This window comes from Salmo salar, chromosome 07 (assembly GCF_965601325.2).
Source record: "Salmo salar chromosome 07, fSalSal1, whole genome shotgun sequence".
NCBI lineage: Eukaryota > Metazoa > Chordata > Actinopteri > Salmoniformes > Salmonidae > Salmo > Salmo salar.
The window spans coordinates 58,218,596-58,242,500 of NC_138297.1; the positions used below are offsets into that span (position 1 = coordinate 58,218,596).

The following is a 23,905-nucleotide window of genomic DNA, read 5'->3' on the forward strand; positions in this document are numbered from 1 at the left end:
ATGAAATACAGTGCCTTCAGAAAGTATTCCTACCCCTTGACTTATTCCACATTTTGTTGTGTTACAGCCTGAATTCAAAATGGATTAGATTTTTTTATATATATAGAATTCTCACCCATCTACACACAATACCCCATAATGACAAAGTGAAAACATGTTTAGCAATTGTTTTGCAAATTTATTGAAAACGAAATATAGAAATATCTCACATACATAAGTATTCACACCCCCGAGTCAATATTTTGTAGAAGCACCTTTGGCAGCGATTACAGCTGTGAATCTATCCGGGCAAGTCTCTAAGAGCTTTTCACACATGGATTGTGTAACATTGGCCCATTATTCTTTTCAAAATTCTTCAAGCTCTGTCAAATTGGTTGTTGATCATTACTAGACAACCATTGTCAGGTCTTGCCATAGATTTTCAAGTAGATTTAAGTCAAAACTGTAACTCGGCCACTCAGGAACATTCCCTGTCTTCTTGGTAAGCAACTCCAGTGTAGATTTGGCCTTGTGTTTTAGGTTATTGTCCTGCTGAAAGGTGAATTCCTCTCCTAGTGTCTGGTGGAAAGCAGACTGATCCAGGTATTGACGGTGATTAACTCCATTCAGTTTTTTTTTTATCCTGAAAAACTCTCCAGTCCTTGAAGATTAAAAGAATACCCATAACATGATGCAGCCACCACTATGCTTTAAAACATGGAGAGTGTTACTCAGTAATGTGTTGTGTTGTATTGGATTTGCCCCAAACATAACACTTTGTATTCAAGTGAATTGCTTTACCAAATGTTTTGCAGTATTACTTTAGTGCCTTGTTGCAAACAGGATGCATGTTTTTGAATATTTGTATTCCGTACAGGCTGCCTTCTTTTCACTCTGTCAATTAGGTTAGTTGTCACGGGCGTCGTAAGGAGTGGACCAAAATGCAGCAGGTATTTGATCATCTTCTTATTTATTGAAGGAAAAAACACTTAAACAAAACAAACGACGAAAACAGTCCCGTAAGGTGCACAGACTATACAGGAAACAACCACCCACAAAACACAAGTGAAACAAACCCCAACTAAATATGGCCTCCAATTAGAGGCAACGACAACCAGCTTTCTCTAATTGGAGGTCCTACCGAAAACCCAACCTAGAAATAGAAAAACTAGATAAACACATAGAAATAGAAAATGTAGAACATAAACCAAAAAACCCGAACCACACAAAACAAACACCCCCTGCCACGCCCTGACCAAACTACAATAACAAATAACCCCTTTTTCTGGTCAGGACGTGACATTAGTATTGTGGAGTAACTACAATGTTGTGGTTTTGTTCCTCTCCAGCAATTGAGTTATGAAGGACGCCTTTATCTTTGTAGTGACTGGGTGTATTGATACACCATCCAAAGTGTAATTAATAACTTCACCATGCTCAAAGGGATATTCAATGTCTGCTTTTATTTTATTTGTACCCATCTACCAATAGGTACCCTTCTTTGCGAGGCATTGGACAACTTCCCTGGTCTTTGTGGTTGAATCTGTGTTTGAAATTCACTGCTTGACTGAGGGACCTTACAGATACTTGTATGTGTGAGGTACAGAGATGAGAAGTCATTCAAAAAACATGTTACACACTATTATTGCACACAGAGTGATTCCATGCAACTTATTATGTGACTTGTTAAGCAAATGTTTACTCCTGAACATATTTAGGCTTGCATTAACAAATGGGGTTGAATACTTTCATTTTTTCATTTTTAATTAATAATAAAAACATAATTCCACTTTGACATTATGGGGTATTGTGTGTTGGCCAGTGACAAAACATCTCACTTTAATCCATCTTAAATTCAGGCTGTAACACAAGAGAATGTGGAAAAAGTCAAGGCGTGTGAATACTTTCTTAAGGCACTGTACCTTAAATAAAAATTTATATTATTCATCAAATGTACAGACTGACTCCCAGAAGGGCAGATTTAAGGCTCTAATAGCTGCTAGTATAGAGACACTCATTGGAGTTATAAGGGTTATGCTAGGTCTCTTCACAAAATAATAATAACTGTGTATCCCCTAAGGATGTCACGTTCATTGTACAGAGCTGACCAAGGCGCAACACCATAGAGAACCAAGGGCTCTGTATGGTCAGGGCGTGACAGTAACCCCCCCCCAAAGGTGCGGACTCCGGCCGCAAAACCTAAAACCAAATGGGGAGGGTAGGGGGGGTGACGAGTGTTGGTGGAGGCTCCGGTGCGGGTCGCCGCCCCCGCCCAGACCCCGGATCCGGCCATGGCGCCGGGCTGAATGCCGTGCCTGGACTGGGCATCGGCGCAGAGGAAGGCTCTGGCCTTGGAGCTGGGTTGGACGCCGTGCCTGGACTGGGCACCGGCGCAGAGGAGGGCTCCGGCCATGGAGCTGGGTTGGCCGCCGTGCCTGGACTGGGCACCGGCGCAGTGGAAGGCTCCGGCCTTGGAGCGGGACTGGACGCCGTGCATGGACTGGGGAGGCGCACTGGAGGCCTGATGCGTGTTGCAGAACACACCTACATAACATCTCTCTCCTCTCTCTCTCTCCCAACTTCTCCATTGCCTCCCTGACGGTCTCTGGCTCTTCAGGACGAGTGTGGGGATCTGGCACAGGACGTACCGGACTGGGGAGGCGCACTGGAGGCCAGATGCGTGAAGTCGGCACAGGTTTCACCGGACTGATGACACGCTCCTCCAAACGCCTGCGTTACCGCATACTCCTAGCTAAACCCTTTCTCCGGTATCCTTCCTCACACTGTTCCATCGACTCCCAGGCGGGCTCTGGCACTCCCTGCTGCTCAGTTGACCTCCCCTCGTGCCCCCCCCCCCCATTTTTTATTTTTATTGGGGTTTCTGTGGCCGCGACCCCGGACGTCGTCACTGTCCTTCCTACGTCCTCTGCGACTCCCGCCAAGGAAGGGTCTCATGTCCTCCCATGATCTCCTCCCATGTCCAAAACTCCTTTACTTCATGAACACGCTGCTTGTTCCTTGTGTGGTGGGACATTCTGTCACATTCGTCGTACAGAGCGGACCAAGGCGCAGCGTGATTTGAGTTCCACATCTTTTATTACTGTGAAACTTAAACAAAACAATAAACAAACTACTACAAACGTGAAAGCCGTAGTGCACAAAACACTAACACAAACAATATCCCACAATGCAGGTGGGAACAGGGACTCCTTAAGTATGATCCCCAATTAGAGACAACGATAATCAGCTGCCTCTAATTGGGAACCATACTCAAACCCAAACATAAAAATATAATTGACTAGAACACCCCCTAGTCACGCCCTGACCTACAACACCATAGAGAACCAAGGGCTCTCTATGGTCAGGGTGTGACACAGGAGTACATGAGAATTAACTGGAGATGACGCTAGTGTAATTCAGTTCCCTTACTGCTCCTAGGATTAACAGTACAGCTGCACATAGGGTCCAATACAAAAACTATAAGACTGTCCACTGGGGGCCGTGGAAAGGGCGACTGCTTGAAAAAAAAAACGTGGGCAGGAAAGAAAGACAGAGAGAGACAGAGAGCGAGAGAGAGAGATGGAGGGAGAGAGGAGCGATAATGAGGACGAGACAGAGAGAGAGGGGTGAGGGTAACGGAGAGAGGAAAATGTGAGCAATGAAGGAGTGAAAAAAGAGAGTGAAAGAGAGTGGGTGAGATAAGGTGAACTACATAGGGTTCTGTCACGTCCACACAGTGGCCAGTATCAATACAGAGACAGGTGAACTACATGGGGTTCAGTCACGTCCACACAGTGGCCAGTATCAATACAGAGACAGGTGAACTACATGGGGTTCAGTCACGTCCACACAGTGGCCAGTATCAATACAGAGACAGGTGAACTACATGGGGTTCAGTCACGTCCACACAGCGGCCAGTATCAATACAGAGACAGGTGAACTACATGGGGTTCTGTCACGTCCACACAGTGGCCAGTATCAATACAGAGACAGGTGAACTACATGGGGTTCTGTCACGTCCACACAGTGGTCAGTATCAATAGACAGGTGAACTACATGGGGTTCTGTCACGTCCACACAGTGGCCAGTATCAATACAGAGACAGGTGAACTACATGGGGTTCTGTCACGTCCACACAGTGGTCAGTATCAATAGACAGGTGAACTACATGGGGTTCTGTCACGTCCACACAGTGGTCAGTATCAATACAGAGAGAGTCTCTCCATGATTTGGGCCTTTCTTATTTAGGCATATAACACAGCAAAATGGAACCTTCTGGAAATGATCCAAATACCTTCTCCCTCCCCCTCTCACCTCTCTCTCCATCTTCCCTAAATCCCTCCCTCATGACCCAAATACCTTCTCCTTCCCCCTCTCACCTCTCTCTCCATCTTCCCTAAATCCCTCCCACATGACCCAAATACCTCCTCCTTCCCCCTCTCACCTCTCTCTCCATCTTCCCTAAATCCCTCCCACATGACCCAAATACCTTCTCCTTCCCCCTCTCACCTCTCTCTCCATCTTCCCTAAATCCCTCCCACATGACCCAAATACCTTCTCCTTCCCCCTCTCACCTCTCTCCATCTTCCCTAAATCCCTCCCTCATGACCCAAATACCTTCTCCTTCCCCCTCTCACCTCTCTCCATCTTCCCTAAATCCCTCCCTCATGACCCAAATACCTTCTCCTTCCCCCTCTCACCTCTCTCTCCATCTTCCCTAAATCCCTCCCTCATGACCCAAATACCTTCTCCTTCCCCCTCTCACCTCTCTCCATCTTCCCTAAATCCCTCCCTCATGACCCAAATACCTTCTCCTTCCCCCTCTCACCTCTCTCCATCTTCCCTAAATCCCTCCCTCATGACCCAAATACCTTCTCCTTCCCCCTCTCACCTCTCTCTCCATCTTCCCTAAATCCCTCCCTCATGACCCAAATACCTTCTCCTTCCCCCTCTCACCTCTCTCTCCATCTTCCCTAAATCCCTCCCTCATGACCCAAATACCTTCTCCTTCCCCCTCTCACCTCTCTCTCCATCTTCCCTAAATCCCTCCCACATGACCCAAATACCTTCTCCTTCCCCCTCTCACCTCTCTCTCCATCTTCCCTAAATCCCTCCCTCATGACCCAAATACCTTCTCCTTCCCCCTCTCACCTCTCTCTCCATCTTCCCTAAATCCCTCCCTCATGACCCAAATACCTTCTCCTTCCCCCTCTCACCTCTCTCTCCATCTTCCCTACATCCCTCTTTTTTCTCTTCCTAGGTGTTTTATTCTCTTGCTTCACCCCCTCACTATTTTTCTCCCCTAACTCTCTCCTCGTTCTCTTCTATTTTTCTCCCCTCTCTCCTCGTTCTCTTCTATTTTTCTCTCTGATACCTCTCCCTCTCTCGCTCTCTTTCGCTTTCTTGCTCTCTCTCCCCCTCTCTTGCGCTCTCTCTCATTTCTCTCCATGTCCCTGCAAGCTAACACAGAGCCTCCTGCCTAGCTCCTTAAACCGTAAGCATAGCTATCTTCTCATTATGGCGATGGGGGAAACATGCAAGGCAGTCACACTGTTCATAGAAGGCAGTCATTAGCCGGGATCCTACGCTAATGATGCTATGCTCATTCTCCCTTTAGCCTACTCGTAGTAGAAAAAGTATATGAAACTGCACAGTGGGTGGAAGCTTGTTGATTGCTTGTGTCATTATCACCTGCGCTGCAATACTGTTGAAGTAGTATGAACTGCACAGTACTGTGGAGTCCTGTTGAGGTAGTATGAACTATATAGTACTGTACAGTACTGTTGAAGTACTATGAACTGTATAGTACTGTATAGTACTGTGGACTACTGTTGAGGTAGTATGAACTGTATAGTACTGTGGAGTACTGTTGAGGTAGTATGAACCATATAGTACTGTTGAGTATTCTTGAGGTAGTATGAACTGTATGGTAGTGTATACTACTGTAGAGTACTGTTGAGGTAGTATGAACCATATAGTACTGTATAGTACTGTGGAGTACTGTTGAGGTAGTATGAATTGTATAGTACTGTGGAGTCCTGTTGCTGCAGTATGAACTGAACATTACGGTAGTTTGATCATTTAATCATTTTCAGCTAAGATACTGTAAAAGAAGACACCGTTTCAAAGTCCTTCAGTCTTTCTCATTAGCGTTGTTAGCGAACACTGTTACTACCTTTCCTCAGCACTGTCAGCAGAGCCCATTAGCCATTTTACTCATTAGCATCTCCACCATTAGCAAAGACTCATTATCAGGACTGAAATCATTAACTCAGGTCATTACTCAATCTATCTATATTAGTCAGCTACTTGCAACAGGAGTCTTTAAGCTTTTTAGGTAAGATTGGTGCGGTGAATACACATGTTTAGTTTGATAAAATCGTATTTATTTATCCAGAAAGTCCCATTGAGGTCAAGAGACCTCTTTTACAAGGGAGACCAGACAGAGGTCAGTGTAACGGTTTAGTTGAACAATGTTTGGTGTAACAGAGTAATATATACTGTATCTTCAGTGTAACAAAAACATTCTGTGGTCCATGTGAGAATCAAACCCACAACCTTGATTTCATAAGCATGCTGACCACACCACTCGCATTGCAAAATAAATGTAAACATACATGTTATTCAATTATTGCACCCACACGGCTCGCGCCCGCCAACAAGTGTCTACATTGCCAAGTGCTAAAATAGAAGTCAGTTCTATTTGTGACACTGAACGTGGTGAAAGTCCTGCCTCTTCCATCTACACATTGGTTTATAGAAGCAGATACCCACGTTCCATCGCCTCATTGGTTATAGCCACATGGGTGATTGAAAGATGAACTGAGTTCGGTTGGTTGTCGTGGTAACTATGAAAGTTAGATGCCAATTGCCATATAAAGTCCAAAGAAGAAAAAGCCTGGAAGGAGGAGAGATGACTAGAAACGATTCGGTTGACTGTTTTATGTGTGAATTAATTCTCGGAGTAGAGGACCTTGTGCATTTCAGGTAAAATAACAACTCAACGTTTATATCTCTGGACAAATTAGCTAGAAATAGCAAGCTAGCTAAATAGGACATATTAGCTAGCAACTGCAAGCTAGCTAGCTAAATTGCCATAAATGTTTAATGCTTTTCAACCTGTTAATATAATTGGTTCAGAGTTTGATTTGATATTTCAACCTGCGTGTCGTGATCGCGTTTGGTGTGGGTGGAAAAAAATCTATTTGCGCACGACGGCGCACGCACGCGGCCGGTTTGGGTACGGTGTAACCATCTGAGCCTACGGGAAAACGACATGACTCCGCCATTGGAAATGATGTAATGGGTTTTAACTCCTCCATTGTACTTGATTGATGAATTAAGGTCACTGTTTAGTAAGGAACTCCCCTCACCTGGTTGACTAGGTCTTCATTGAAAGGAAGAAACAGAAACCAGCAGACACTAGGCCCTCCATGGACTGAGTTTGACACCCTTGGGCTAACTTATTGCACTGGGTATGTTCTCAAACTAAATCAACCTTGCTCTTGAGTGACAAAAACAGCTCAAACACGTCTTATTGTTTTCAGATGTATTGTATGTGTCTGTCAATGATAAATTACAAGCTATAAGATGACTGAGTGGCTTCTGTCACCAAGTAAACATTGATGGATCGGTCTTACAGTGTGTGTGTGTGTGTGTGTGTGTGTGTGTGTGTGTGTGTGTGTGTGTGTGTGTGTGTGTGTGTGTGTGTGTGTGTGCATTTGTGTGTGTGTGCATCTGTGTGTGCACACATGGCTACATGGGGATCTGTGCAGGTGATTGAAAGACCGCTCGTGCCTGTCAATGCAATACAATTCCACTCCGATGCGCTCTGCAGAGATTGAGAGAACAGTGCACATTGCAACGCATACGGAAGACACTCTGATCCAACTCTGATCGGAGTAATTGTTTGACATTGAGATTCTTATGTGATTTATTTGAGTTGTCCATTCAGACAACAGAAATGTATATTCTGATTGTCCCCCCCCCCCAAAAACAAATGTCACTAGTCCCGAACAAGCGTTAATGTCAAGCCCTGGTGTTCTGTCGTGGAAAAGATTATGTTATAATGCTTGTATTGTATTATAATGGTTGTAATATTCGACAGAATAGACTATTCTGTTAACTATTGTGTGTGTGTTCTACTGAGGATGGGCCTCTATGAGATAACACTGACAGAGGAGATTTACGATGTCTTTGGGTAATAAAACCTAAAGAGCATTCCAGAGGACATGAGCTAATGGTTCTGTTCTATACCGTACCAGGGAGAGATGGTTGCAGTTTGGAGTAGGAGGACCAGACACTGGTCTATACAATGAAAACTGTTGACACAGCAGTTGCTGTCTGCTATGTTTTATAGATATCTTTCATACAAAACTTAACCTTGTGACCCATTCTATGTATCTGTGGTTCGTCATGTATGTTGAGAGGGGTGTATCTTGGCTATAAAAGATCTTTGTACTTTTGTGTAATCACTTTCAATGGTTCATTAGAGATAGTGCATCATTGAAAGTCAAGTGCTTTTGCAAAGCTCTTAATTATTAAAGATGTAGTTTAAGTATAACTCTGACTGGTGTGTGAAGTTTGTAACTCTCCTCATGTGGTAATGCAGAAATTAGCCACCACAGTCCTTACTGTCTTCATGCCAACAATGGACTGCTCCACCTTGGTGACGTAGGTGACGTGGTCTTCATTGGAGCGCAGCTCTCTCTGTTGGATCCTCTCATAGATGCCCACCACCATGTCTCTGGGGATGTCAGCTCCATCATCCACACCTAGACACACACACACACCATGGGTTAGTCCCCTCATAGATGCCCACCACCATGTCTCTGGGGATGTCAGCTCCATCATCCACACCTAGACACACACACACACACACACACAAACACACACAACACACACACACAAACCATGTTCTAGAAACAGTGGCAATGTTTGAGGCCCAAACACACGCATGCAATCCCAAATACACAGACATTCACAATGAGGCCCAATGACAGAAGCCTGTAAACTACTGTAAACTATTTTAAGCTACTGTAAACTACTGTAAACTATTGTAAACTACTGTAAGCTACTGTAAGCTACTGTAAACTATTGTAAACTACCGTAAACTACTATAAACTATTGTAAACTACTGTAAGCTACTGTAAGCTACTGTAAACTATTGTAAACTACTGTAAACTACCGTAAACTACTGTAAACTACTGTAAGCTACTGTAAGCTACTGTAAACAACGAAACTACTGTAAGCTACTGTAAGCTACAGCACCACATCACATACATATACATGCATGTAGAAACAGCCCAGGCCATGACGCATTCAGTAGTCTTTCTATGGTGTGTGTATGTGTGGGTTCGGCGTGTGGGTGTGTGTGCATGCGTGATTTTGAGTCTGTGCGTGTTTATTGTGTGTATGTGTGTGTGTGTATTCACCTCAGTGGAGCTTTGAGACAAGAGAGTTGAATGGTGAATGATCTGTGTTCTGTGGTGGAAGAGCCATGCTGTGTGTACACTGACCCACTCTTCCTGTTCCAAGGCCAGGGAATGTGTCAGAGCCACAGGGAGACCCCTCCCTCCCACACACACACACACACACCACACACACACACACACACACACACACACACACCACGATGGGCACAGCGCACCAAACACACACACACTACGCTGGGCACAGCGCACCAAACACACACTCAGTCCCTATCATAGAGCACAACCAAACACACACTCAGTCCCTATCACAGAGCACAACCAAACACACACACTCAGTCCCTATCATAGAGCACAACCAAACACACACACTCAGTCCTTGTCATAGAGCACAACCAAACACACACACTCAGTCCCTATCACAGAGCACAACCAAACACACACACTCAGTCCCTATGATAGAGCACAACCAAACACACACACTCAGTCCTTGTCATAGAGCACAACCAAACACACACACTCAGTCCCTATCACAGAGCACAACCAAACACACACACTCAGTCCCTATGATAGAGCACAACCAAACACACACACTCAGTCCCTATCATAGAGCACAACCAAACACACACACTCAGTGCCGATCACAGAGCACGATCAAACACACACACACTCATATCTCAGTCAGGATCACAGAGCACAAACACACTCATTCAAAGCACACCATCAAACACACACATACAGCGCCTCGACATCAACTCTCAACACACACACACACACACACACACACACACACACACACACACACACACACACACACACACACACACACACACACACACACACACACACACACACACACACACACACACACACACACAGACACACACACACACACACAAACACACACACAACCCCACACACACACATACATTATATTAAAATAATGAGAAAAGCAAATGTTAAATTAGTAAATTGCAAAAAAAAACTCCTCTTGATGTTGTCTCCAGCCTCTAGGTCATCAGGCTGCTGATTATCCCTCACACCTGTTACCATCGTCTCGCGCACCTGCGCCTCATGACACTCACCTGGACTCCATCACCTCCTTGATTATCTTCCCTATATCTGTCACTCCCCTTGGTTCTTTCCTCAGGTGTTATTGACTCTGTTTTCATGTCGGTGCGTTGCTTGTGGTTCGTGGTTTTTGTTTATTTATTAAAACTCTCACTCCCTGAACTTGCTTCCCGACTCAGCGCACTCGTTACAGATGTTATGAAACATCCTGCGCCTGGGGAGAACATATCAACTGGGGACTGGGGGGAACATATCAACTGGAGACTGGGGGGAACATATCAACTGGGGACTGGGGGAGAACATATCAACTGGGGACTGGGGGGAATATATCAACTGGGGACTGGGGAGAACATATCAACTGGGGACTGGGGGGGAACATATCAACTGGGGACTGGGGGGAACATATCAACTGGGGACTGGGGGGAATATATCAACTGGGGACTGGGGAGAACATATCAACTGGGGACTGGGGGGGAACATATCAACTGGGGACTGGGGGGAACATATCAACTGGGGACTGGGGGGAATATATCAACTGGGGACTGGGGGGAACATATCAACTGGGGACTGGGGAGAACATATCAACTGGGGACAGGGGGGAATATATCAACTAGGGACTGGGGGGAATATATCAACAGGGGACTGGGGAGAACATATCAACTGGGGACTGGGGGGGAACATATCAACTGGGGACTGGGGGGAATATATCAACTGGGGACTGGGGGGAACATATCAACTGGGGACTGGGGGGAACATATCAACTGGGGACTGTGGGGGAATATATCAACTGGGGACTGGGGGGAATATATAAACTAGGGACTGGGGGGGGGGGATATATCAACTGGGGACTGGGGGGGGAATATATCAACTGGGGACTGGGGGGAACATATCAACTGGGGACTGGGGGGAACATATCAACTGGGGACTGGGGAGGAACATATCAACTGGGGACTGGGGGGAAAATATAAACTGGGGACTGGGGGGAACATATCAATTCGGGACTGGGGGAACATATCAACTGGGGACTGGGGGGCATATCAACTGGGGACTAGGGGGGAACATATCAACTAGGGACTGGGGGGAACATATCAACTGGGGACTGGGGGGGACATATCAACTGGGGACTGGGGGGAATATATCAACTGGGGACTGGGGGAACATATCAACTGGGGACTGGGGGGAACATATCAACTAGGGACTGGGGGGAACATAGCAACTGGGGACTGGGGGGGACATATCAACTGGGGACTGGGGGGAATATATCAACTGGGTACTGGGGGAACATATCAACTGGGGACTGGGGGGAACATATCAACTGGGGACTGGGGGGAATATATCAACTGGGGACTGGGGGGAACATATCAACTGGGGACTGGGGGGGTATATCAACTAGGGACTGGGGGGAACATATCAACTGGGGACTGGGGGGACAAATATCAACTGGGGACTGTGGGGAACATATCAACTGGAGACTGGGGGGAACATATCAACTGGGGACTGGGGGGAACATATCAACTGGGGACTGGGGGGAACATATCAACTAGGGACTGGGGGGAACATATTAACTGGGGACTGGGGAGAACATATCAACTAGGGACTGGGGAGAACATATCAACTGGGGACTGTGGGGAACATATCAACTGGGGACTGGGGAGAACATATTAACCAGGGACTGGGGGGAATATATCAACTGGGGACTGGGGGTAACATATCAACTGGGGACTGTGGGGAACATATCAACTGGGGACTGGGGGGAATATATCAACTGGGGACTGGGGAGAACATATCAACTAGGGACTGGGGGGAATATATCAACTGGGGACTGTGGGGAACATATCAACTGGGGACTGGGGGGAACATATCAACTGGGGACTGGGGGGAACATAGCAACTGGGGACTGGGGGGGACATATCAACTGGGGACTGGGGGGAATATATCAACTGGGTACTGGGGGAACATATCAACTGGGGACTGGGGGGAACATATCAACTGGGGACTGGGGGGAATATATCAACTGGGGACTGGGGGGAACATATCAACTGGGGACTGGGGGGGTATATCAACTAGGGACTGGGGGGAACATATCAACTGGGGACTGGGGGGACAAATATCAACTGGGGACTGTGGGGAACATATCAACTGGAGACTGGGGGGAACATATCAACTGGGGACTGGGGGGAACATATCAACTGGGGACTGGGGGAACATATCAACTAGGGACTGGGGGGAACATATTAACTGGGGACTGGGGAGAACATATCAACTAGGGACTGGGGAGAACATATCAACTAGGGACTGGGGGGAACATATCAACTGGGGACTGTGGGGAACATATCAACTGGGGACTGGGGAGAACATATTAACCAGGGACTGGGGGGAATATATCAACTGGGGACTGGGGGTAACATATCAACTGGGGACTGTGGGGAACATATCAACTGGGGACTGGGGGGAATATATCAACTGGGGACTGGGGAGAACATATCAACTAGGGACTGGGGGGAATATATCAACTGGGGACTGTGGGGAACATATCAACTGGGGACTGGGGGGAACATATCAACTGGGGACTGGGGGGAAAATATCAACTGGGGACTGGGGCGGAACATATCAACTGGGGACTAGGGGGAACATATCAACTGAGGACTGGGGAGAACATATCAACTAGGGACTGGGGGGAATATATCAACTGGGGACTGGGGGGAACATATCAACTGGGGACTGGGGGTACATATCAACTGGGGACTGGGGGACATATCAACTGGGGACTGGGGAGAACATATCAACTAGGGACTGGGGAGAACATATCAACTGGGGACTGGGGGTGACATATCAACTGGGGACTGGGGGGAATATATCAACTGGGGACTGGGGGGAACATATCAACTGGGGAATGCGGGGAACATATGAACTGGGGACTCGGGGGACATATCAACTGGGGACTGGAGGGAATATATCAACTAGGGACTGGGGGTAATATATCAACTGGGGACTGGGGGGAACATATCAACTGGGGACTGGGGGGAACATATCAACTGGGGACTGGCGGAACATATCAACTGGGGACTGGGGGGACATATCAACTGGGGACTGGGGGAATATATCAACTGGGGACTGGGGGAATATATCAACTGGGGACTGGGGGAACATATCAACTGGGGACTGGGGAGAACATATCAACTGGGGACTGGGGGGAACATATCAACTGGGGACTGGGGGGACATATCAACTGGGGACTGGGGGACATATCAACTGGGGACTGGGGAGAACATATCAACTAGGGACTGGGGGGAATATATCAACTGGGGACTGGGGGGGACATATCAACTGGGGACTGGGGGGAATATATCAACTGGGGACTGGGGGGAACATATCAACTGGGGAATGGGGGAACATATCAACTGGGGACTGGGGGGACATATCAACTGGGGACTGGGGGGAATATATCAACTAGGGACTGGGGGGAATATATCAACTGGGGACTGGGGGGAACATATCAACTGGGGACTGGGGGGAACATATCAACTGGGGACTGGGGGGAACATATCAACTGGGGACTGGGGGGACATATCAACTGGGGACTGGGGGAATATATCAACTGGGGACTGGGGGAATATATCAACTGGGGACTGGGGGAACATATCAACTGGGGACTGGGGGGGGGCATATCAACTGGGGACTGTGGGGAACATATCAACTGGGGACTGTGGGGAACATATCAACTGGGGACTGGGGGGAACATATCAACTGGGGACTATGGGGAACATATCAACTGAGGACTGTGGGGAACATATCAACTGGGGACTGGGGGGAACATATACATTTGGGACTGGGGGAACATATCAACTAGGGACTGGGGGGAACATATCAACTGGGGACTGTGGGGAACATATCAACTGGGGACTGGGGGGACACATATCAACTGGGGACTGGGGGGAACATATCAATTCGGGACTGGGGGAACATATCAACTAGGGACTGGGGGGAACATATCAACTGGGGACTGGGGGGGGGGGCATATCAACTGGGGACTGGGGGGAACATATCAACTGGGGACTGGGGGACACATATCAACTGGGGACTGGGGGGAACATATCAACTGGGGACTGGGGGTTACATATCAACTGGGGACTGTGGGGAACATATCAACAGGGGACTGTGGGGAACATATCAACAGGGGACTGGGGGGACATATCAACTGGGGCCTGGGGGGACATATCAACAGGGGACTGGGGGGAACATATCAACTGGGGACTGTGGGGAACATATCAACTGGGGACTGGGGGGAACATATCAACAGGGAACTGGGGGGAATATATCAACTGGGGACTGGGGGGGACATATCAACAGGGGACTGGGGAGAACATATCAACTGGGGACTGTAGGGAACATATCAACAGGGGACTGTGGGGGACATATCAACTGGGGCCTGGGGGGACATATCAACAGGGGACTGGGGAGAACATATCAACAGGGAACTGGGGGGGACATATCAACTGGGGACTGTAGGGAACATATCAACAGGGGACTGGGGGGGACATATCAACTGGGGGCTGGGGAGAACATATCAACTGGGGACTGTAGGGAACATATCAACAGGGGACTATGGGGGACATATCAACTGGGGACTGGGGAGAACATATCAACTGGGGACTGTAGGGAACATATCAACAGGGGACTGGGGGGGACATATCAACTGGGGACTGGGGGGAACATATCAACTGGGGACTGTGGGGAACATATCAACTGGGGACTGTGGGGAACCTATCAACAGGGGACTGGGGGGACATATCAACTGGGGACTGGGGGGGGACATATCAACAGGGGACTGGGGAGAACATATCAACTGGGGACTGTAGGGAACATATCAACAGGGGACTGGGGGGGACATATCAACTGGGGACTGGGGAGAACATATCAACCGGGGACTGTGGGGAAGATATCAACAGGGGACTGGGGGACATATCAACTGGGGACTGGGGGGGGCATATCAACAGGGGACTGGGGAGAACATATCAACTGGGGACTGTAGGGAACATATCAACAGGGGACTATGGGGGACAAATCAACTGGGGACTGGGGGGGACATATCAACAGGGGACTGGGGAGAACATATCAACTGGGGACTGTAGGGAACATATCAACAGGGGACTATGGGGGACAAATCAACTGGGGACTGGGGGGGACATATCAACAGGGGACTATGGGGGACATATCAACTGGGGACTGGGGAGAACATACTGTATCATTTGGCCGTGAGGCGTCCCTCTAGATAGACCCCATTATAGCCAGGGTGGTTCATTGAGGAGCCAATGAGGCTGCTAGGTCGGGAATAATTTAGGCAAATGGAGACACTCGTCAGGGCAGTGACACAGATGCACTCTTGGATATGCTGAGGCATCACTCCACATTATGGAGTCAGCACAGTGGGAGGAAGAGGAGAAGGGTGTGTGTGTGGGGGGGATCTGTGTGTGAGAGAGATTGAGAGGGGAGAGAGAGAGAGAGAGTGAGAGAGAGAATGAGAGAGAGAGAGAGAGGGAGGGAGGGAGGGAGGGAGGGAGGGAGGGAGGGAGGGAGGGAGGGAGGGAGGGAGGGAGGGAGGGAGGGAGGGAGGGAGGGAGGGAGGGAGGGAGGGAGGGAGGGAGGGAGGGAGGGAGGGAGGGAGAGTTCTGCTTACTGTGCTTTCACCTGATTTATCTTATTTTATGTATTCTCTCCATCTCTCCCTGAACAAATTCAGGTAGTACATCTGACTCTGCAACAACCACATACTACAGCCATCCAGGACCAGCATGGCCCCCCCCCTAGCTATGCTCTCTGATCCAGGACCAGCATGGCCCACCCCTAGCTAGGCTCTCTGATCCAGGACCAGCATGGACCACCCCTAGCTAGGCTCTCTGATGCAGGACCAGCATGGCCCACCCCTAGCTAGGCTCTCTGATCCAGGACAGCATGGCCCATGTGCTAGGCTCTCTGATCCAGGACAGCATGGCCCATGTGCTAGGCTCTCTGATCCAGGACCAGCATGGACCATGTGCTAGGCTCTCTGATCCAGGACCAGCATGGACCATGTGCTAGGCTCTCTGATCCAGGACCAGCATGGACCATGTGCTAGGCTCTCTGATCCAGGACCAGCATGGACCATGTGCTAGGCCCTTTGGTCCGTACTCCAAAGAGACGTCACTATAGTACAATTAGATACATTAACAGTAAGACATATATACTGTATGTGGAGACGTTTCTAGAATACAATGTAAGTCATTAAACTAATTAAATGTGCAACAGCGGTACTATTAGACACATCAAGAGTTATACCAATTATGTGAACACTGTCATATTTTCATACATCAAAAGTAAGACATTTACATATATATATGGAATGGTTTCTAGGATACAATACAAGTCATTATACTAATTCTATTCACTGTCTATATATCAGGTTAGACATTGTAGAATGTTTTTGACATTTCTGGTCCAGTGTAATTGAGTAAGTGAGCACTCCTTTTGTTATTCATTAATTAACATCCGATTCAATCTCTTAACTGTCTTCTTCCCACTACTCAATTAGCTGAAAATATAGAGAGAGGGGGAAGGAGGAGGGAGGGAGACAGGGGGGAGATTGGGAGAGATACAGTAAGAGAGAGAGAGCTGAAAGATAGAAAGAGAGAGAAAGGGAACGAGAAAGAGACAGTCAGAGAGTGAGAGAGAGAGAATGAGAGAGAGGAAGAGAGAGAGCAAGAGAATGAGAGTGGAGAGAGAGAGAGAGAGAGAGAGAGAGAGAGAGAGAGAGAGAGAGAGAGAGAGAGAGAGAGAGAGGACACAAACAGAGGAAGAAAGCCAAGCATCGTGGCATATCCTGATTTGCATGAGACGCCCCGATTGATTTTCCAACTTCATTTAATTGTGAGTAGCCGTCCAGATGAATCCATTAAACTTGTACCATATTGATCCCACAGTCCTGACGCATCCTTCCCTGGCAGAGGAAAACTATGATGCAGCTCTATATTACCAACAACACAAGGTCTGCATCACAAATGGCATCCTATTCCTTATATAGTGCACTACTTTTGACCAGGGCCCATAGGGAATAGGGTGCCATGGGCCCTGGTTAGGGAATAGGGTGCCATGGGCCCTGGTTAGGGAATAGGGTGCCTTGGGCCCTGGTTAGGGAATAGGGTGCCTTGGGCCCTGGTTAGGGAATAGGGTGCCTTGGGCCCTGGTTAGGGAATAGGGTGCCTTGGGCCCTGGTCAAAGGTAGTGCATTATGTAGAGAACAGGGTGCCCTTTTGGACGCAGATGATTTGAATTAGAGTTGGCTAACTGTTAGGGACAATGGATTGGGACTTTAGCCGTCTTCTCTTGTTACACGGATATTACATCCACGACGGATATTTCAAACGCAGACAAATCATTGCGGCGACCTGATAGGTTGAATATCCTGTCGCTATGGATTCAAGATGAATGGCCTCTGTGAAAGGCTACACTATGTATACGCTATATGCACTTGGATAGGGGGTTACTAGTAACTAACTAACAACTAACCAACTAGTAACACATTAACTAGTAACTAACTAAGTAGTAACAAATGAACTAGTAACTAACTAACTAACTAGTATAAAGTAAGTAGTAAATAACTATTACTTACCCAGTTCCCCTCCCCTCTACTCCCATCCTCCCCCTCCTTCTCATCTACCACTCCTACACTCTCTAGTAAGATAATGGCTCACCTCGGAGGTTGCGTATGAAGTCCTCCAGCATCATCTTGCGGTCAGGCTTGATGTTGGGTGAGTACATGTCTGTGTTGAGGAGGATGATAGCGAAGGCCAGGATGAAGATGGTGTCGGGGTTGTGGAACTGCTGCACCACGTCCGGGTTACACATGCAGTACCGCTGACTGGAGAGGGTGGGGGGCAGGGGGACAGGAGAGGGGACAGGGGGACAGGAGGGAGGTGGGAGAGAGGGGGTTAGTATTTGTAAAACCCATGAACCAGTCTTATTTATTTTGCAACAAAAACCTCCCGACCAGGACCCATAAGACCCCACACCCCCCAGAGGATCTGGAAAGAGGAACATGACGCATGGTCAGAGAGATCCAACAATCTTGTCATAGAATAGACCTTCCTGCCTCTTCCTCAACATAAACCTACTAATTCCCCTGTTAAATTACAATTATCTCATCACTTCCAACCAGAAGATACAGCTAAGATGAAGTCCCTACTCCCTAGAATATACAGATAAGATGAAGTCCCTACTCCCTAGAATATACAGATAAGATGAAGTCCCTACTCCCTAGAATATACAGATAAGATGAAGTCCCTACTCCCTAGAATATACAGATAAGATGAAGTCCCTACTCCCTAGAATATACAGATAAGATGAAGTCCCTACTCCCTAGAATATACAGATAAGATGAAGTCCCTACTCCCTAGAATATACAGATAAGAGGAAGTCCCTACTCCCTAGAAGATACAGAAAAGATGAAGTCCCTACTCCCTAGAATATACAGATAAGATGAAGTCCCTACTCCCTAGAATATACAGATAAGATGAAGTCCCTACTCCCTAGAATATACAGATAAGATGAAGTCCCTACTCCCTAGAATATACAGATAAGATGAAGTCCCTACTCCCTAGAATATACAGATAAGAGGAAGTCCCTACTCCCTAGAATATACAGATAAGATGAAGTCCCTACTCCCTAGAATATACAGATAAGATGAAGTCCCTACTCCCTAGAATATACAGATAAGATGAAGTCCCTACTCCCTAGAAGATACAGATAAGATGAAGTCCCTACTCCCTAGAATATACAGATAAGATGAAGTCCCTACTCCCTAGAATATACAGATAAGATGAAGTCCCTACTCTGTAACGAGTGTCGTGTGTGGAGGGCCAACACGCAACAGGGAAGTGTATACTCATCTTTTTTTAATATTGAAACAAAGAGAAACAAAATAAACATGTCTCCAATTAACAGACACGACACTAACAGTTCTGTCAGGTGGCAAGCACAAAACAGAATACAACTACCCACAATCCACAATACAAACACACCCCAAATTATAGGACCTTCAATCAGAGGCAACGATAGACAGCTGCCTCCAACTGAAGGCCCCAACACCAATAGCTAAACATAGAAATACAAACGACTAGACTGAACATAGAAATAAACTAACATAGAACAATAACCAAAACCCTGAACCACATAAAACAAATACCCCCTGCCACGTCCTGACCAAACTAAACACTAACAAATAACACCTTTACAGGTCAGAACGTGACATACTCCCTAGAAGATACAGATAAGATGAAGTCCCTACTCCCTAGAATATACAGATAAGGTGAAGTCCCTACTCCCTAGAATATACAGATAAGATGAAGTCCCTACTCCCTAGAATATACAGATAAGATGAAGTCCCTACTCCCTAGAATATACAGATAAGATCAAGTCCCTACTGCCTAGAATATACAGATAAGATGAAGTCCCTACTCTGTAACGAGTGTCGTGTGTGGAGGGCCAACACGCAACAGGGAAGTGTATACTCATCTTTTTTTAATATTGAAACAAAGAGAAACAAAATAAACATGTCTCCAATTAACAGACACGACACTAACAGTTCTGTCAGGTGGCAAGCACAAAACAGAATACAACTACCCACAATCCACAATACAAACACACCCCAAATTATAGGACCTTCAATCAGAGGCAACGATAGACAGCTGCCTCCAACTGAAGGCCCCAACACCAATAGCTAAACATAGAAATACAAACGACTAGACTGAACATAGAAATAAACTAACATAGAACAATAACCAAAACCCTGAACCACATAAAACAAATACCCCCTGCCACGTCCTGACCAAACTAAACACTAACAAATAACACCTTTACAGGTCAGAACGTGACATACTCCCTAGAAGATACAGATAAGATGAAGTCCCTACTCCCTAGAATATACAGATAAGGTGAAGTCCCTACTCCCTAGAATATACAGATAAGATGAAGTCCCTACTCCCTAGAATATACAGATAAGATGAAGTCCCTACTCCCTAGAATATACAGATAAGATGAAGTCACTACTCCCTAGAATATACAGATAAGATGAAGTCCCTACTCCCTAGAATATACAGATAAGATGTAGTCCCTACTCCCTAGAATATACAGATAAGATGAAGTCCCTACTCCCTAGAATATACAGATAAGATGAAGTCCCTACTCCCTAGAATATACAGATAAGATGAAGTCCCTACTCCCTAGAATATACAGATAAGATGAAGTCCCTACTCCCTAGAATATACAGATAAGATGAAGTCCCTACTCCCTAGAATATACAGATAAGATGAAGTCCCTACTCCCTAGAAGATACAGATAAGATGAAGTCCCTACTCCCTAGAATATACAGATAAGATGAAGTCCCTACTCCCTAGAATATACAGATAAGATGAAGTCCCTACTCCCTAGAATATACAGATAAGAGGAAGTCCCTACTCCCTAGAATATACAGATAAGAGGAAGTCCCTACTCCCTAGAATATACAGATAAGAGGAAGTCCCTACTCCCTAGAATATACAGATAAGATGAAGTCCCTACTCCCTAGAATATACAGATAAGATGAAGTCCCTACTCCCTAGAATATACAGATAAGATGAAGTCCCTACTCCCTAGAATATACAGATAAGATGAAGTCCCTACTCCCTAGAATATACAGATAAGATGTAGTCCCTACTCCCTAGAATATACAGATAAGATGAAGTCCCTACTCCCTAGAATATACAGATAAGATGAAGTCCCTACTCCCTAGAATATACAGATAAGATGAAGTCCCTACTCCCTAGAATATACAGATAAGATGAAGTCCCTACTCCCTAGAATATACAGATAAGATGAAGTCCCTACTCCCTAGAATATACAGATAAGATTAAGTCACTACTCCCTAGAATATACAGATAAGATGAAGTCCCTACTCCCTAGAATATACAGATAAGATGAAGTCCCTACTCCCTAGAATATACAGATAAGATGAAGTCCCTACTCCCTAGAATATACAGATAAGATGAAGTCCCTACTCCCTAGAATATACAGATAAGATGAAGTCCCTACTCCCTAGAATATACAGATAAGATGAAGTCCCTACTCCCTAGAATATACAGATAAGATGAAGTCCCTACTCCCTAGAATATACAGATAAGAGGAAGTCCCTACTCCCTAGAATATACAGATAAGATGAAGTCCCTACTCCCTAGAATATACAGATAAGAGGAAGTCCCTACTCCCTAGAAGATACAGATAAGATGAAGTCCCTACTCCCTAGAATATACAGATAAGAGGAAGTCCCTACTCCCTAGAATATACAGATAAGATGAAGTCCCTACTCCCTAGAAGATACAGATAAGATGAAGTCCCTACTGCCTAGAATATACAGATAAGATGAAGTCCCTACTCCCTAGAATATACAGATAAGATGAAGTCCCTACTCCCTAGAATATACAGATAAGATGAAGTCCCTACTCCCTAGAATATACAGATAAGATGAAGTCCCTACTCCCTAGAATATACAGATAAGATGAAGTCCCTACTCCCTAGAATATACAGATAAGATGAAGTCCCTACTCCCTAGAATATACAGATAAGATGAAGTCCCTACTCCCTAGTCACCACAAAGAACCTGGCCAACCAACAGACAGAAAGACAGACAGAACGACAGTAGTCAAATCAATCAATAAAATGTATTTTAAAAAGCCCATTTTACATCAGCAGTTGTCACAAAGTGCTACATAACTAGTACAGTAGTGTATTTACGCTGTGCACCGTGGGTTAGACAGCAGAAATATCCCTGCCTGGGCACCTCTGCAGTAAAGATGACACAGGGCTGATGGAGGTCCCAGAGAACACCCTGAGATCTGAGAGGAGGCACGGCAGGAGAGGGAAATACAGCTGGCCTAGCAGCTCCACGCACCAAACAACCCTCGTCAATCTAACTGGAAGAGACACCTGAGTGTGTGGAGTGTGTGATTCTGTGTGTGACTGAGTGTGTATTTGATGACTAAGTGTGTGTGTGTGTGTTTGACTAAGTGTGTATTTGATGACTAAGTGTGTATGTGTGTGTGTGTGTGTGTGTGTGTGTGTGTGTGTGTGTGTGTGTGTGTGTGTGTGTGTGTGTGTGTGTGTGTGTGTGTGTGTGTGTGTGTGTGTGTGTGTGTGTGTGTGTGTGTGCCTATGCTAGGACAGCCAGTCTATCTGCTTGGGGGTGTTGTGAGAGGATGAAACATAAGGGCCTGTCCAGAGAGTAAAGAGGTTGATTTAGAATCCTCTACAGTGAAAACCACATCTCTCCAGACACTACCATTTACATGACATTATGGGCAAAAACTGGTTGAATCAATGTTGTTTCCACGTAATTTCAACCAGAATTTTTTTTGATGTGAGATGACGTTGAATCAACAAAACTGATTGTATTTGCAAAAAGTCCTCGTCTTTTTTTCACCCAACTTTTAACCTGAATCCAATGACAGGATGACATGTTTTGTTGATTTCATGTTTAATTCACTTTAGTTGACAACTCAATCAAATGTAAATCTAAACTAGAAGTTGAACTGGGGTCTGTGCCCAGTGGGGTGACTGCACTGCTAGCTACAGTGTGTCACAATGCATACATACTCTCTCAGTGATAATGGTGTACTGTATTCACCATAGAGTGCATACCAAATGGGACACTATTCCCTACATAGGGGCCCTACTTTGGGTGCCCTGGTCAAAATTACTAAATAGGGAATAGGGTGCTATTCAGGACGCCACCATACTGTCACGCTATGCTCTCCTCTGCATTTGCAACCAATTCAAATCTTTTATGGAATACATTTTTTTACTGTAGCATGGTGTGAGATTTGTTAATTAATCAATCTATTATTTCAACGTGTGTGTGTGTGTGTGTGTGTGTGTGTGTGTGTGTGTGTGTGTGTGTGTGTGTGTGTGTGTGTGTGTGTGACACCCCATAGGGCCTCTACTGGAGTGTAAAGTGTGATTCCATATTAATTCTGGTTATGGTTTCCAGGTAGGCTGGCCCAGCCTTCCTCCGGAGTCATGTGACCACTGAGCTGCATGATTGGAATCTACGTCTCAGTGGGCTAGGAATACACACAGGTAGTGGACTAGCTATGTAGGGAATAGAGTTGCCATTTGGGACGCATCCCGTGTCCTCAGTTTGTGGTTCATCCCCACTGATTCTGCATCATCTAATGGAGACTAGACTTTTTACCTGAAAAATAACTTACCTTAAGCCACATACTCTATGGTTTGCAGTTGTACCATCAAGACTGGGGTTTGACTTTAAGGAAGGTTTTGCAGCCAATCAATAGCTTTTTCTTCTGAATAATAAAGTCTCAGTTCTATACATTTCTCTTTACTATTCTACCAGAAAGAGTGAA

General features: G+C 46.2%; 1 protein-coding gene across 3 annotated transcripts in view; it reads right to left on the reverse strand.

The window, feature by feature from the left end:
• LOC106609634 (IQ motif and SEC7 domain-containing protein 3-like) overlaps positions 1-23,905 on the reverse strand; it is a 184,193-nt gene that overhangs the window by 28,379 nt on the left and 131,909 nt on the right. For all 3 annotated transcript variants that reach the window (XM_045722255.2, XM_045722253.2, XM_045722254.2), the window contains 2 exons: positions 18,209-18,375; positions 8,614-8,753 (listed from right to left, as the gene is read on the reverse strand). In XM_045722255.2, coding sequence (XP_045578211.2) covers positions 8,614-8,753; positions 18,209-18,375 — 307 coding nt within the window. The remainder of the gene's footprint in view (positions 1-8,613; positions 8,754-18,208; positions 18,376-23,905) is intronic.